At 44.8% G+C, this 15,565-nt stretch overlaps 3 protein-coding genes across 3 annotated transcripts in view; 2 read left to right on the top strand and 1 right to left on the bottom strand.

Moving 5' to 3' along the window:
- Positions 1–7,141, bottom strand: part of HEATR4 (HEAT repeat containing 4) — a 35,027-nt gene extending 27,886 nt beyond the window's left edge. The window contains exons 1-3 of the mRNA XM_083746503.1: positions 7,036–7,141; positions 3,815–4,889; positions 1,545–1,732 (exon numbers count right to left, since the gene is read on the bottom strand). Coding sequence (XP_083602629.1) covers positions 1,545–1,732; positions 3,815–4,764 — 1,138 coding nt within the window. The 5' untranslated portion in view covers positions 4,765–4,889; positions 7,036–7,141. The remainder of the gene's footprint in view (positions 1–1,544; positions 1,733–3,814; positions 4,890–7,035) is intronic.
- Positions 7,142–7,398: 257 nt separating this feature from the next.
- Positions 7,399–12,684, top strand: LOC310848400 (acyl-coenzyme A thioesterase 1-like). The gene is made up of 3 exons (XM_083747456.1): positions 7,399–8,741; positions 11,171–11,373; positions 11,978–12,684. The coding sequence occupies exons 1-3, from the start codon at positions 8,141–8,143 to the stop codon at positions 12,581–12,583; spliced, it is 1,410 nt and encodes a 469-aa protein (XP_083603582.1). The 5' UTR covers positions 7,399–8,140; the 3' UTR covers positions 12,584–12,684.
- Positions 12,685–14,288: 1,604 nt separating this feature from the next.
- DNAL1 (dynein axonemal light chain 1) overlaps positions 14,289–15,565 on the top strand; it is a 31,295-nt gene continuing 30,018 nt past the window's right edge. Inside the window, exon 1 of the mRNA XM_083748086.1 lies at positions 14,289–14,961. Coding sequence (XP_083604212.1) covers positions 14,385–14,961 — 577 coding nt within the window. The 5' untranslated portion in view covers positions 14,289–14,384. The remainder of the gene's footprint in view (positions 14,962–15,565) is intronic.

Genomic DNA, 15,565 nt, shown 5'->3' with positions numbered 1-15,565 from the left:
TACACAGAGAAGACAAAAGAAACCACAACTAGACAGGGATGATCCCGTTCCTGTTGCCCAGAACTTTATGGTGGCATATGAAAGGCAGTGTGGTGTAGGGGTTCCAGTAAGAATAGTCAATGTCATGCCCTCCAGATGTTGAGGACTGCAACTCCCATCATCCTTGACCACTGGCTATGCTGGCTGGACCTCATGGCAAAAGTTGTTGTTGTTTAGTTGTTTAGTCGTGTCTGACTCTTCGTTACCCCATGGACCAAAGCACGCCAGGCACTCTTGTCTTCCACTGCCTCCCGCAGTTTGATCAAACCCATGCTGGTAGCTTCAAGAACACTGTCCAACCATCTCGTCCTCTGTCGTCCCCTTCTCCTTGTGCCCTCCATCTTTCCCAACATCAGGATCTTTTCCAGGGAGTCTTCTCTTCTCATGAGGTGGTGGCCAAAGTATTGGAGCTTCAGCTTCACGATCTGTCCTTCTAGTGAGCACTCAGGGCTGATTTCCTTAAGAATGGATACGTTTGATCTTCTTGCAGTCCATGGGACTCTCAAGAGTCTCCTCCAGCACCATAATTCAAAAGCATCAATTCTTCAGCGATCAGCCTTCTTTATGGTCCAGCTCTCACTTCCATACATCACTACTGGGAAAACCATGGCTTTAACTATAGGGACCTTTGTTGGCAAGGTGATGGGAAAAGTAGTCCACAACATTTGGAATGCATCACATTGTACCTCTAGAATAGACTTGGGGGAGTCCTGGGGAGTTCAAATCACAGCACAGACACAAAGCTTACTGGGAGGCCATAGTCTGATTATTATAATTCAGCCTTCCCAAGGTTGCTGAGGTCTTTAAAGGTAGATGAGAATAAAACTGAAATAACGCACAAAACAGGTAAAGGTAAAGGGACCCCTGACCATTAGGTCCAGTCGTGACCGACTCTGGGGTTGCGGCACTCATGTCGCTTTATTGGCCGAGGGAGCCGGCGTACAGCTTCCGGGTCATGTGGCTAGCATGACCAAGCCGCTCCTGGCGAACCAGAGCAAGCCGTTTTCCTTCCCACTGGACTGGTACCTATTTATCTACTTGCACTTTGACATGCTTTCGAACTGCTAGGTTGGCAGGAGCAGGGACCGAGCAACGGGAGCTCACCCTGTCGTGGGGATTCAAACTGACCTTCTGATCAGCAAGTCCTAGGCTCTGTGGTTTAACCCACAGCACCACCCGTGTCCCTTCTCTTTTTAAAGGGACCCCTGACCATTAGAACGCACAAAATAAGTGCATACAAATAGTTCTCTCCTAATTTTCCTGGACTCAGCTACATATAACATTTTAAAATGTGACCGGGAGCAACTTAGGATGGGATGGCAGAAAAATGACAGGATATGCACAGGCTACCAAGCATCACCAAAAATGTATTGAGCTGTGATTGTATGAATCCCACAGTTGATCCAATGCAGTTGATCTTTGTACAAGTAATCTTGGATCCAAATAATGCTTGGATCGTTCATATCTATACAATGCTAAGCAAAAGGAATTATAGTTCTACCTACCAAAATAGAGCTCTTGTTCAAACACATTCTGGGTAGTGTATGAGTACTTTCCAACCCGGGCGCTCAGCCGTTCTCGAAGTTTAGTACGTGCCAGATGTCTGAGATCCTTCTTTGCTATATCATCCGCAGTTTTGTTTATATCAACTGAATCTTCCACAACATGCCCTCTCATGTGGAAAGATGGCCCCCTGCAAAATGAGAAGCATACTTCCAGCTGAGAGCACTGTACAATTTGCAATTCACTCAGAACAAGAACGCAGGTCATCACACACATATGGAAGCCTACCAGGTAGGGTTGTCAATTCTTGAAGTAAAGAATTTGGGTACCTGGGAAGGGCCCTTGGGCAAAGCCCAGAGGGGGACCACGCTGCCATAGAGGCTAGCAGTCTCAAGCAGTGCTTTTTTTCTGGGGGGCCGCAGGGGTAAGCATACCGCTCAACATTTTGTGAATCTAAGTTTGGCCTCACTGAGGGGCAGTATTTCAATACGAGTAGGAAAATGAGAGTACCCCTAAACATTTTTTAAAGAAAAAAAGCACTGGTCTCAGGCAAGTTTGGGGACAGAATTCAGTGTGACCTGACAGAAAACAGAGTTCTGCCCCCCAACGTGCCCAGTGCCAAGTATATGTAAAAGCTGCAAAGAATCAATCTTAAAAAAGGGGGGGGAATCTAGAGTGATGGTGGAGAAACAGACTAGCCTCTTGCTTTTTTGGCACTTGCCCTAAAAACCAAACAATTATTTTTCTGTTTGGTTGCTTGGTTAGCATCCCTGAAGCCCCAGCCTCAGTGAATCACATGCCTTTGCTGTCTGCCAGGGTCTGCAGAAACACCACTCAATACAGGCTCATTTGGCTTGGGGAGCCACAAGTTGTATAGACCCAATATATACAAAAATAACTGCTGTTGCCAAGTTGCTTAAAGCATTTTACACACATGATCTCAGGAACCTCAGCCAACACCCGCAGCATTGTTGATAATACTACAGTTCTTATTTTCCCCCAGGGAGGGTTACAGCACAGCAAATGTAGTAAATGCTTCATTTAGAAATTACTGCCCCTTTTATCTGACACTCTTCTTCCTTGAGAGTATAATTCCCATAAGATCTTTTGCAAATAGGACAGAGTTTACTGAATTGTGACCTACTTTACTCTACCTTTGTTTATTAAAAGGAGAACCTGAGGCCAGCAGGTGAACACATTCTTAATCCAACAGGCTTTTGGGAACTGGTTGCTTTTAATGAAAGGGCTGATGCTGTGCTGTATTTATTGATAAATAGATAGTTGTAATTCTATTAATGTTTAATTGTTTCTATGTTTTTGGCTGGTCTTATTTTATCTGTAAGCCGCCTTGAGCCCCTGTCAGGGAAAAAGGTAGGGTACGAATATATACAATAGTTTTCTAGTGTTATCCTGGCCCTTTATTTGTTTTTTTTTTTTCTATCCAGGTCATCCTTTTAATGCAGGGGTTCCCCAGCCTTTTTGGAATTCTGAGAAAGTGTTGTGGTACCACAAAACACCAATTTCACAGAAGAAAAACTAGTAACGTTCAGTGTCTCCACCCAAAACAAGCAACACACTCCCCTCAACTAAAATACCCTCCCACAAAAAACACAGTAAAACAAGCAAGCAATGCCCACTCCCCAAAAACAGGCACCTTCCCCAACCAAGAAGGCAACCATCAATTAAAAAATGCATAAAAACATTATGACGCCTTGGTGGATGCTAAGTAGGTTTCTGAGAGCACCATGGTGGTTTTGAACAAAACAGACTGTGCTCAAATAACTGATTCTGTGTTCCCTTTGAAAAAACTGATACAGGATAATGAAGTCTCCTTCAAGCTCCAAAGATCTCAGAAAGCTGCTCCATAGTAACTCAGAGCAGGGCAACAAATACTTGCAATATCTAGTAGCAATTGAAGGCATTTTTGTTCTGACCAGCTTCTGCCATATGTGTCCATTTTGCATTTTTAAAAACTCATCTGTTAATTTTTAGGCTGTTTTGTAACTGTTTTTATCATACATTGTGTATTTTTACTTAGCTAATTACCCATAGAATGGCCCTCACCGGGGTGCCACAGAAACCCATATTTTGTCCCATCATCCTTCAAATGAGGATTGGAAAGTGAGGGGAAAGAGCAGCTTTTATTGCAAAAATGTGTATAGGGCTAAACCTAAGATCACAATCCCATGAGGCATGTTTCCAAATAATGAGATTAGCATCTAAATGTAACACACCTTGATGCTCCAGTAAAACAGGTACTTATTTGCCTTACCTGTAATAATAAGCAGAGAGAGGTGTCTCTGGTTTCTTCTCTTCATCTATTTGAATTGGAATCTGACCTTTCACTACTGTATCCTCAGCCTGGATCTGATCCAGTAGTTCCACATCACTTTCATCAGGAAGCACGTACCTGATGCTTTCCCAGTTATATTTTTGCTTCTTGAAACCCGGTGGCTTACCCTGAACCCAGCCTCCCCAGGTGGGCTGATTATTCACAATGAATTGAGCTGTAGCCTTGTTTAACTTTGTCAACATTGTTCCTTCCCACCTCAGGTCCCCATGATCTGGCTCATGGACTGCGGTGCCCTGGGGTCTTGCTTTTGACCTCTTGATTGTCAAGTCTCCTAACATCTCATGAGGTTCTGTCAGGAACGCCAGTGTGTAAGGAGGTTCACAAGAAGGAGGAGGGGGGGGAGGTGGAATAGGTACCAGGAGACTTGGCTCTGAAAGTGTGCTTTCCACCTTGGCTTTCCAGATAAGCTCTTCCATGCAGACAGGAACATCAGCAGTAGTTTCCTTGGGAGGAGGCGTGTCTGGCTTCATTTCCAGGGACTCTAATTTCTTCAAAGGTTTGAGCCTACTTGGTCGCCTTTGCTTCTTAACAACAACATTTTCACTTTCTTTTCTCTGAATGACACTGGAAAAATCATACAATCCCCTGGGGTCATAGTCCTTAAAGGACTGAAGCATTGCCCCTCTGTGGTAAACAGCTTCTTTAGAAAAATATAGGTTCTTGGCTGCATTCTGGAGGCATTGTTTCCGGTATTCTGCATAGTGCTCTTCAGCGTGACAAACATCTCTCTGGTACATGAAAGGCATTTTTGCCCTCATTGCAGACAGCATTGCCTTGCGAGATGGCAAGCTGTGTCTGTCAACTCTGGCCTTCAGACTGGACTCAAGGGGGAAGGGATTTTTGCTCTTGAAAAAAGTTGGTATTTCCATCCTTTCAAGACTGGTGAGGCTCCTCACTAGTGGCTAACTTTTCATAAATCTTTAGAAGTTAGACTTAACGGCTGTGTAAAGAAACAGACATCCCGCTGTTTTCTGAGGGGACACTCAAGCTTTTCCTAAACCACAGAGAGAAAATAAATAACCCTATCAGATTGTAAAAGACCATTCTTTTAAGATTCAAGTCAGGCTTCCTCAACCTCGGCCCTCCAGATGTTTTTGGCCTACAACTCCCATGATCCCTAGCTAGCAGGACCAGTGGTCAGGGATGATGGGAACTGTAGTCTCAAAACATCTGGAGGGTCGAGGTTGAGGAAGCCTGATTCAAGCAAACACCCAACACCACAATTCTTCCCCAAACAGGCTATCACTGCAGAATGCTGGTATCGTTGAATCTCTATGATGACCTATTTACCTTTGATGGTGGATGCAATGTGATGTGGAAGGAGATGCTATCATGCATGATTTTTTTTATATCTTACCCTTCCTACCAAAGAAACCCAGGGCATCAAACAACAATAAAAAACCTATTTAAATACAATTCTAATACAGATGCAAACTGGGAAAGATCTCATCTGAAAAGGCTTGTTCAAGGCAGACAAAATGAAGTCCATCTGCTGTTCTCTACTTCTGGCTCTTTATAAGCAGAAAGAGAGTAGTGGGAAATTATCATTCACTATGTTATCATATTGCTTCACCAGTCTAGTGTCACCTCTTTGTCACCAAGAATGGCTTAAAACTCATGTCATGTCGGCACTTGGGATCCTAGGAATACTGCTTCAAAAGCCTATTACTCTACAGTACAACCAGTAAATCACCCTGTCTGTGTTTAAACCAGTGCTCTGCTGAAGCTGCTGGAGCTACAGCAGCATTAGCTTTAAAAAAAAAGTCCTAGTCCAAGTAAATGTCATTAGGATGCCGCTGTGAATCTCTGATATTAAACTAAGCATAACTTGCCCTGGCACACAAACAAAAAATATTTTTCTTTCTTCCCAGTGACTATTACACTTGTACAACATGCACTGTGCTGACAATAGTTATCCCTTTCTGCATCAAGAGATAAAATTTCTATCCTATTATTGTGCACTTGACATTGTCAGTTCTTGTCCACAAATACTGCTTTTCCTTCAGTACCCTAATCCAATCTGAAGTGCTATTAACATTTCTTACTTGCAAATGTTATTGCTGTCAGCTTTGCACCCTGCAGGACTTGTTTCTGCCTGGAATACATGAGCTGGAATAATTTAAGGATCTATGGTTCAAAGAAAACTTGCTCATGATGAGTTATTAGGAATTTTTAACTACATTAAATATTAATTTTATCGATTAAAATTATGCATTTATCCTAGTTTATAACCCTGTTCTTTCCTCTTTTAGTGCTCACTTCCTCTCATAACACTTATGCCACAATGAGGCTGCAATCTATACCTGAGAAGAAACCCCATTAGCCTTAATGGGGCTTACTTCTTAATCATACAGCCAGTCTGTAAATCTTTAAGGTGCCCCAAAATGTTTTTGCTGTCTTCTCTTAGAATCATAGAATCATAGAGTTGGAAGAGACCACAAGAGCCATCAAGTCCAACCCCCTGCCAAGCAGGAAACACCATCAGGGCACTCCTGACATATGGTTGTCAAGCCTCTGCTTAAAGACCTCCAAAGAAGGAGACTCTACCACACTCCTTGGCAGCAAATTCCACTGTCAAACAGCTCTTACTTTCAGGAACTCTTAAAGTAACATACATGTTTCAGAACATACCACATTTACTTGAGTCTAATGTGCCATCGAATCTAATGCACACCTCAATTTTCAAAACCTTGAAACCAAAAAATGTATTTGCTGGCCAGTGTAAATGTGCCATCGAATCTAATGCACACCCTTAATTTTCACAATGTAATTTGGCCAGAAAAGGTGAGCATTAAACTTGAGAAAATACAGTAATATTTATATAATATGCTACGTTAACTCCTACTACTGTATGGAAATGTTTTCAACAATCATTTTTTTAAATGTTGTGATTACAATCATTAGGTCTCTACATTAAATTACTACAAGCCACTGTGGGCAGTCACCTTTTTTTGTTCACTGCAATCTTTTGTTAAGTTTAAGTTGGAAAATATACATTGCAATATTGTACAAGAATCTCTGTTTTTATGTGAACCACTCCCAACTTCAGCCAATTTCATATCCCTGCTTCTTTGGATTGGTCAAATTCCAGGGTATTTCTTTTTCTTGTTCTTTATGAAGACTGAAAAGTTTGTACTAACCTTTCAGAATGGCTTTCACAGATCTGCTCTTGTAGGAGCAGGAGCAAATCGCAAATTCATGCACATTAGAAATCAAATTCTTGTCTCTTCAGACCTCCCTTCTTCTTGTGTACAGTTGTTGCCAGGCTACAAATGATGTATTCACATTCTGTCAAATTTGATTTGTTGATTTTAAATAGAGCTGCCAAGCTAAGTTCCCTTTGGCTGTTTGGTATTAAACCTGCTGTTTCACAAGTTGTTGTTTTTTTAAAAAACACGGAGAGAAACAAAGCTAGTGAAGTAACATTTATTGAACTACCTTAAGAGTGCACAAGCTTTCAGCATTCAAGTTAGTCGAAGATCTCCAGAATGCTTCAGGTTGGGTGCATCAAACTGACATTATACATTACATGAAATACAGAAGGCAAACTTTTGCTCACTGGCATTTGTCCTGGCAATATATCTGGCTGTTTACAACATGAATTTCCTGTAACATGAATGTTATGATTTGAAGCTCCCTACTCTTTATTTTTATCACGAGTTGCTGCAGCACTCAGGTTGTGAGGAGTGAGGGGCCATTTTGCTTTTCCTCTGAAACCAGTATTTTGTTAATTTTCAACATATAACAAATATGGCAATCAACAGGAAAGCAAACGAGAGAGAGAGAGAGAGAGAAAAGTCTTACACCTGCACCTCAGGGATAAACAACTTTTTCTTAATTTTAAGATATCCGTTCAGGTTCAGGATCAGGATCTAAATCTGGTAAACCCCACCATGGGCGTAGCCAAGGGAGGCACGGGGTGCAAGCTGCCACCCCAACCCCCCATCAAGTAAATAAATAGAAATAACTAACTCGGTTCTGGCCCCCAGACCCTGCCTCACCCGCAATATAAATCCTGGCTACGCCCATGAACCCCACTGAATTAAATGAAGGAGTTAGAGGACTCGATGGATTCGGACTGCACGGTGACCATTTGGCAGAAGGGGGAAAGGCCTTGTGCGAAGGGCAGCCTCCTCCCTCCGCCCCAAACGAATTTCCTTTCCAAACAATTGTTGTGTAATTTGAAACCACGAGAGGTAGCGCCGCCGCTTGCTTTGCTTGAGGCTGACAGCTCGTTCCGCAGCCATGGCCTCATTTGTGCGCCTGCTCTGGGGACGCGGCCTGGGACTCCGCCTGCGTCCCAGACCCCGCTGCGCCTTTCGCCGCCCCGGCAGCTGCCCAAGCCGAGCCGCTCAGAGCGCCGCCTCCACTAGCGCTTCCCTCATGGACGCCCGCATCGACTTCTCCCCCGCCGGCCGGAGCCTCTTCGACGAGCCGCTGGGCATCTCGGTGTCGGGGCTGCGGCCTCAGCAAGAGGTCACGCTCCGGGCGTCGCTGCAGGACGAGACCGGGGAGCTCTTCGAGTCGCTCGCGCTCTACCGGGCGGACGGCAGCGGGCAGCTGGACCTGAGCCGCTCGCCGGCGCTGGAGGGCGGCAGCTTCTCCGGCCTGGAGCCCATGGGGCTGCTGTGGGCGCTGAAGCCGCGCAAGCCCTTCAGGCGGCTGGTGAAGCGCGACGTGCAGCGCCCCTTCAGCCTGGAGCTGGAGGTGCTCGAGGGACACGGAGAGGGCCTCGCTGGAGGCGTCCTCGCCAAGGGCGCCCACGAGAGGGGCTTCCTGCGCGCCGGCGTCCAGAGGATCCCCGTGCGGGACGGGCGGGTCCGCGCCACCCTCTTCCTGCCCCCGGGTGAGTGGCGGACTCTGGCCCCGCGCTTGGCCTTCTTAAGGCCTTCTAGACGCTCCTGCGTTTCGTGTTGTTGACACCCGCACACTTTTTGTGAGCCAACGCCAGCTGCGGCTCCTCCACGTGTTGTTGCATTTCAAAGAACTCGTTAGTCCCAGGCAGAGGAGCTTAGTTTAAGAGAGATGATGGGAGTGGTTGTGGTGAACGACTTCTGGAAGGGCACACACATCCCTGGCTTGGATTTCTCCATCCTGTAGTAAACTGGTTCCTCTTCTTCCTGCTCAGAAAGGGAGAAAGATATGGCACCCAGCAAGCAAACAAAAAAACCCACAATTAAGGAAGAGGAGGAAGAGATGCAGAAGTGTGTTGGCAATAAAAGAAGTCTGGTGGCACCTTAAAAGACTTCACAAATACAGTGAGGCGGAAGTTGTCCCGGCCGGGGTGACGCTGCAAGGTGTAAAGAGAGAGAATTGATTACACTGGTCAACAACAAATTTGTTGTCTGCATTTTTTCAGCTGATTTAGGATGAATCTGATGCGCTGAATCCCAAAATCACATTGCTTTTGCTCCGTCAGGTCACGTTTTTGAGTTATGGCCACATGTCGTTTTTTTACATTTTCATTCACATGTACGCTTGTGTGGAGCATTTTAGAAGTTGGTGGGGGTAAAATGCCATGTCGAATAATTGTTTTGATTGGAAATGATTATTTTAATGACAAGAAGTATTCAGGTTCGATAGTTCTGGGTGATTATGTCGAAAAGGGATCAGTTTGAAGCCATAAAACCTCAAAACCTTCCATAAATTGGTGCGGCAAAGCATAAAGTTGGGGGAGGATCAAAACCCCTGGCTCACTCGAGTACACTGAAGGAGAACTATGAAGGGGTGAAGTATGTGCTGGAGAAAATTGGTTATGATCAGCATAAGTGGTTTATTTGTGTTGACCTGAAGATGGTGAACTTTTTGTTGGGACAACAGTCTGGCTTCACCAAGTACGCATGTTTTCTGTGCATGTGGGATTGTAGGGACCGTGCTCAGCATTAGACGGACTGGCCTGTGCGGGAGGAATTGGTGCCTTGCAAAAAAAAGGAACGTCATCAACGACCCTCTGGTGGACAGAGACAGAATACTCTTCCCACCACTGCACATCAAGCTCGGCTTAATCAAGCAATTCACCAAGGCTCTGGACAAGGATGGTGACTGCTTCACTTACTTGTGCCAGGCTTTTCCAGGATTGGCCATGGAGAAGTTGAAACCTGGCATCTTTGATGGTCCTCAGATCCATCAGCTCATCAGAGATCTAGAGTTCGGAAACTCAATGAACGAAGTGGAACTGGAAGCGTGGAAGACATTTGTTCTGGTAGTGAAGAACTTTTTTGGCAACAATAAGGCCAGAAACTACGCAGAACTTGTCAACAACACACTGACTGCTTTCAGAAACCTGGGCTGCAACATGAGCATTAAGATGCACTACCTATTTTCACATATGGACCGGTTTCCTGAGAACCTGGGTTCAATGAGTGACAAGAAGGGGGAGAGATTCCATCAGGACATGAAAGAGATGGAGACCAGGTATCAGGGTTGCTGGGATGCAGTCATGATGGCTGACTACTGTTGGACTCTGAAGAGAGACCTCCCTGCCACTGAGCATTCCAGGAGTTCCAAGAAACAGAAGTTCAAGCCCTGAAGTTTGAAAAATGGTGAAGCAACATGCAATTTACGTGTACTTACCTTTATCAATGCCCACCATTCAGTTTACAGTAATCGATGTTTCTATCAGGTAATCAATATATGTTGCTGGAAAAACATTTTTTTCTCTTAAAAACATATTTAGGGTGATATGTGTTGACAAAAATCAGCTGATAATGCCACAAAAATGTAATTGATTTTGTCACAAGATCTGATTTTGTTCAAATCAACATAGCACAAAAACCTGACCTGATGGAGAGAAACGGATGCCATTTCCTGATTCAGCAGTGCAAAAATACCCTAAATCAGTTGTAAAAATCTAGACAACATTCAAAAAGTAAAAAATTGTTGCCCAGTGTTATTTGCCCTACTGTGTCTAATGATGGTGCTGAGCTAGCCCTGTACCTTGCCTATTCCTTTGTATTCCATAGCAAGCCTTGCTCACTGGAAATGTGGGTTTGTTTCAAAAACAACAACTCACTGGCACCTCAGACTCCAAACTCTTTCATTCTCTGCTTTTGATCTGCTAATATGAACAGGTTTGAAAAGTGTATTATGAAGGATCCAGCCATTAAAGTGGGTCATCAACAAGGGTCTTTTCAACCCAAGTGGTCAGAGTTAAATTATCTCCAGGGTCCCTTCCAAAACTAAAATTATGTGATTCCATGCTAGGCTTTCTTTTCAATAAGGTGAATTCTAAAGAAGTCTAAAAAAGATAATGCAACTTCGTTCTGTCTTTTATAGGTGATGGTCCCTTTCCTGGAATCATTGATATTTCAGGAACTGGAGGAGGACTTCCAGAATACCGAGCCTGTCTGTTGGCCAATTATGGCTTTGTAACATTAGCATTGGCCTATTATGCTTATGAAGATCTTCCAAGAGATATGAAGGAATTTCATCTGGAGTATTTTGAAGAAGCTGTGAACTATATGCTGAAACATCCAAAGGTAGGGCCATATGTGGACAGCCTTCACAAAAATAGCAAGCTTCTGAGGGTGCTACATTTGAAACTGGAAAGTCTTGTGTGTAGAACCACACCATACATTTGAAGCACATCTAAGGCTCCAGAACGGATCCCGTTCACATCCCGAGGTACCACTGTATATGCAGAAGTATATATTCCATAGTATTCTTATTCTGAGAGCTGTTGAATTGCTGATTTGAGAGTATTCTCTGAGCTGAACTCTGATCATCACATGCTTACTTGTATTGCACTAATATTTCAAATTCATTATTTGTGCCAAGCTCCTGGAATAAAAAAACACTGAAAGGTTAAAGTCCACAGCAACAGTTTTCTCCATTTTTGACTGCAAAGATTAACCAAAGCAGGCAAGCCTTGGGCAGTCACTGTGATAAATTGTTCAGAAATGTGAAATGGTCCTCAGCTTAGCTTTTTTTCTTTTGCCAAACTAAGGGTGAGCAGCATGAGCTTTTGCCCACAGCTTAGTCATGTGGGGGGGAGGGGCACATACTGTATGTATCTTGTTTTCGTTTCACCTCTTTCTTTCTTTCTTTCTTTCTTTCTTTCTTTCTTTCTTTCTTTCTCTTTAGGTTAAAGGTCCAGGAGTTGGACTGCTGGGACACTCAAAAGGTGGTGACCTGTGTATCTCTATGGCCTCTTTCTCAAAGGGTGTCACTGTTACAGTCACTATTAATAGCTCTGTGGCCAATATAGCTGTGCCACTGCACTACAAGGACATCACCATTCCACCTCTTGGTTTCAATGTAGAGCGGCTCAAATTCGACAAGTCTGGTGTTGCTGACATTTTGGATGTCATGAACAACCCACTTGAGGGCCCCGATCGCCAAAGTTTTATTCCATTGGAGAAGGCTGAAGGGCATTTCCTCTTCATCGTAGGCCAAGATGACCACAACTTTAAGAGCGAGTTTTTTGCTGTGGAAGCCTCCAAGCGGCTACAGGCTCATGGAAAAGAAAAACCTGAGATAATTTGCTATCCTGGAGCAGGACATTATATTGAGCCTCCGTATTTTCCTATGTGCGCAGCTTCAATGCATCTCTTGGTGGGCAGACCAGTGATCTGGGGAGGGGAGCCCAGGGCTCATGCCGCAGCACAGGTGGATGCATGGCGTCAGATTCAAACCTTCTTCCGCAAACACCTTGATGGAAAACAAGATGAAGAACACAGCAAGCTGTGAGAATGTTGCTCGGAAGAGGTGTTTTATCAGATAACGGGTGTGTGGCCGATTGTTTTTTCCCCTGTTCTTATATATAACAATAAATCTGTTTGATATAACAATTCTGCAGACAGGGGACTCATTATGTTGACAGAGTGCTTTACAAGCAACATGAGAAAGCTTTTGTATAAGGGACATCTAAGAATCCCCAGCTACAAAAATAAACTACAAATGGTGTGCATTATACAAATCTCTGGTGCAACCACATTTGGAATATTGTGTAGACTTCTGGTCACCTCACCTCATTAAGCAAATGGTAGAGTTGGGAAAGGGCAGCCAAAATGATCAAAGGGATGGAGAAACTCCCATTAGGTTACAACATTTGGATCTTTCGAGTTTAGAGAAAAAAGTGAGTAAGAGGTGAAAGTGGGTAGAGAAAAGTTTTTCTCCTCTCATAATACTAGAACTTGGGGCTATCCAATAAAGCTGAACCTTGGTAGATTTAGGACAAACAGAAGAAAGCACTTGACACAGCACATAGTAAAAGTATGGACTTTGCTCCCACAAGAGGCAGTGATGGCTGCCAACTTGTGGTGGCTTTGAAGAGGATTAGACAGCTTCATGGAGGAAAAGGCAACAAACCCCAATGGTTAAGTCCTACATTCAGTCAGAGGCAGCATTCATGCTTTTGAATGCCGGTTGCTGGAAACTGCAGCAGGAGAGAGAACTCACATCCTGCTTACCGACTTCCCACAGGGATCTGGTTGGCCACTGTAAAAATAGGACACTGGAATAGACTGGTCACTGCCTTGATCCAGCAGGTCTATTTTTGTATTATTATGTTCTCCATGAATTAGAAGAAAACATAAATCTCCAGCAAGTCTATAATTAATTCTACCCTTGAGCCTCTGTTAGGATATAAGTTTAAAGTTTGCAGCAGGAAATATTACAAAGTTGGAATTTCACGTGATGCCACATGCTGTATTTACTAGGCTAACCTGAGTCCAGGAAAACCCAGCCTGTGGCTGCTGTACCTCAGATTACCATGTTTATCACACGAATCTTAGTGAAGGAGAGGTGCTGCTTTTCTGTCAGGTTCCCCTACTACTTTGAAACTCATTTCCTGTTAGTGATTGGAAGTGGTAGGAGCAGGGGTGCCGACTTGAAAAAATATTTTTTGGGGGGGCAAGTAAGCACTGCCTTGGATAATCAATCACATGACGCGGTGCATGCACACTGTTTGAATGGCAATACCCATCAACTTGGGAGGGGCAGACCCCTCAAATATTTTATGGGGGGGACTGAAGACCCCTTGGCCCCCAGTAGTCCTATGGGTAGGAGGCCTTCTCTCGCGTGCTCAGCTGCTCGCGAGTCAACTGTCTGTACAGTGGTACCTCGAGTTACATATGCTTCATGTTACAGACTCCGCAAACCCAGAAATATTACCTCGGGTTAAGAACTTTGCTTCAGGATGAGAAAATAAATCGTGCTTCAGCGGCGGGGCAGCAGCAGGAGGCCCCATTAGCTAAAGTGGTGCTTCAGGTTAAGAACAGTTTCAGGTTAAGTACGGGCCTCCGGAACGAATTAAGTTCTTAACCTGAGATACCAGTGTACTTTGGCAGCGCCAGACACGCCAGCGACTTATAACCGCTCGTTATGAAGCGTGCGGTCCGGGATTGATTGATGCTGCCTTTTGTGCTCCCACGTGGACTTCCAGGCAGAGCAGAAGTTGCAGATTGTGTCTCCTTCTCTCTGCTCCGCTCTCCGTTCGAGCAGCGCGCAGTCTGCAATAGGAAACGGATCGGATTAGCAGCAGCCCATCATGTGGCGACGGGTCACAGCCAGAGCTTGGGACGTCTGCCTGGAGCACTTGGGGGGTGTGAGCCGCCCCTTCGGGAGGACCTCCCTCAAAAGCTGCGGCAGAAGAGGGGTAGCGACAGTCTCGGTTGACCCCGCTGCAGGCTTGGCAGATCAGCCCGCGAAGGTTTCGGTTTGGGGACTCCCGCCTCTGCAGGAAGTGACCCTAAGGGCGCTGGCGGTGAACGAGGAGGGCATCCTCTTTGATTCCTGTGCCCATTACCAGGCGGATGAGCAAGGGCAGGTCGATCTGTCCAAAGACCCCTCCAAGGGAGGAGACTACACGGGCTTGGAGCCCATGGGGCTGGTTTGGAGCCTCTCGCCTGCTGCAATGGAGAACCCCTACCAAAGGCTGGAGCCCAGAAAAGTGAAGGGTCCCATGAAACTGGAGATGTCAGTGCACCAGGGCTACAGCCAGCCCGGTGCTATCCCTGGACAGGTGCTTGCCAAAACGAACGTGGAAAGGCGGTTCATTCTTCCCGAAGTGAGAAGGATTAGGGTGAAGGACGGTGCGGTGAGAGGGAGCTTGTTCCTTCCCCCAGGTGAGTTGGGTAGACTTGGCAGTGGGACGGGGCTCAGGCTGCTTATTTGTCCTGAGGGAACCTAGTTAACTCAAAAGTTGACAGTCACCTTGCTTTTGCAGTCCCAGACAGGCAGCAAAACAGGGTAATGCTCAGATCCTTAGTGGGCAGCTATGCAAGGCTGGTGGGCTGTGTTCAGCTTGGCAGGGCACAAATAGGACAGGCCTTCAGTAGAGATGATAATATTCAAATGATAATATTCCAAAACAATAAGGGTTGCAACTAGCACACTCTCCCCAAAGAGTAGCCATCACTCATTTACCAGCAAGTAATTTCAGAAACAAATATTTAACGAGCCAGATTTAAACTTTGGTAATAATCATAGTGTATCTGCACTGAATTCAGCCAGAGCCACCAGTCCACAAATATGAATACTGTACATGTTTGCCATATGGGAAGATTTAATTACAAGTCACATGATTCTATACATTGGTTTTTAAACAAATGCAAAACAATAACCTTTTAACACTTGCTCAGCATTACCTCTAATGGTATTTGTTCTATCCATTGACTTTACACATAAGGTTACACATTCAGTGTTCAAATATATTACTTAATGTAACTT

The sequence above is a fragment of the Podarcis gaigeae genome, assembly GCF_964106915.1.
Source record: "Podarcis gaigeae genome assembly, chromosome: 1".
In the NCBI taxonomy this organism is placed as follows: domain Eukaryota; kingdom Metazoa; phylum Chordata; class Lepidosauria; order Squamata; family Lacertidae; genus Podarcis; species Podarcis gaigeae.
Note: the sequence above shows the minus strand (reverse complement) of the source record. Positions and strands in the feature narration are given on the sequence as shown.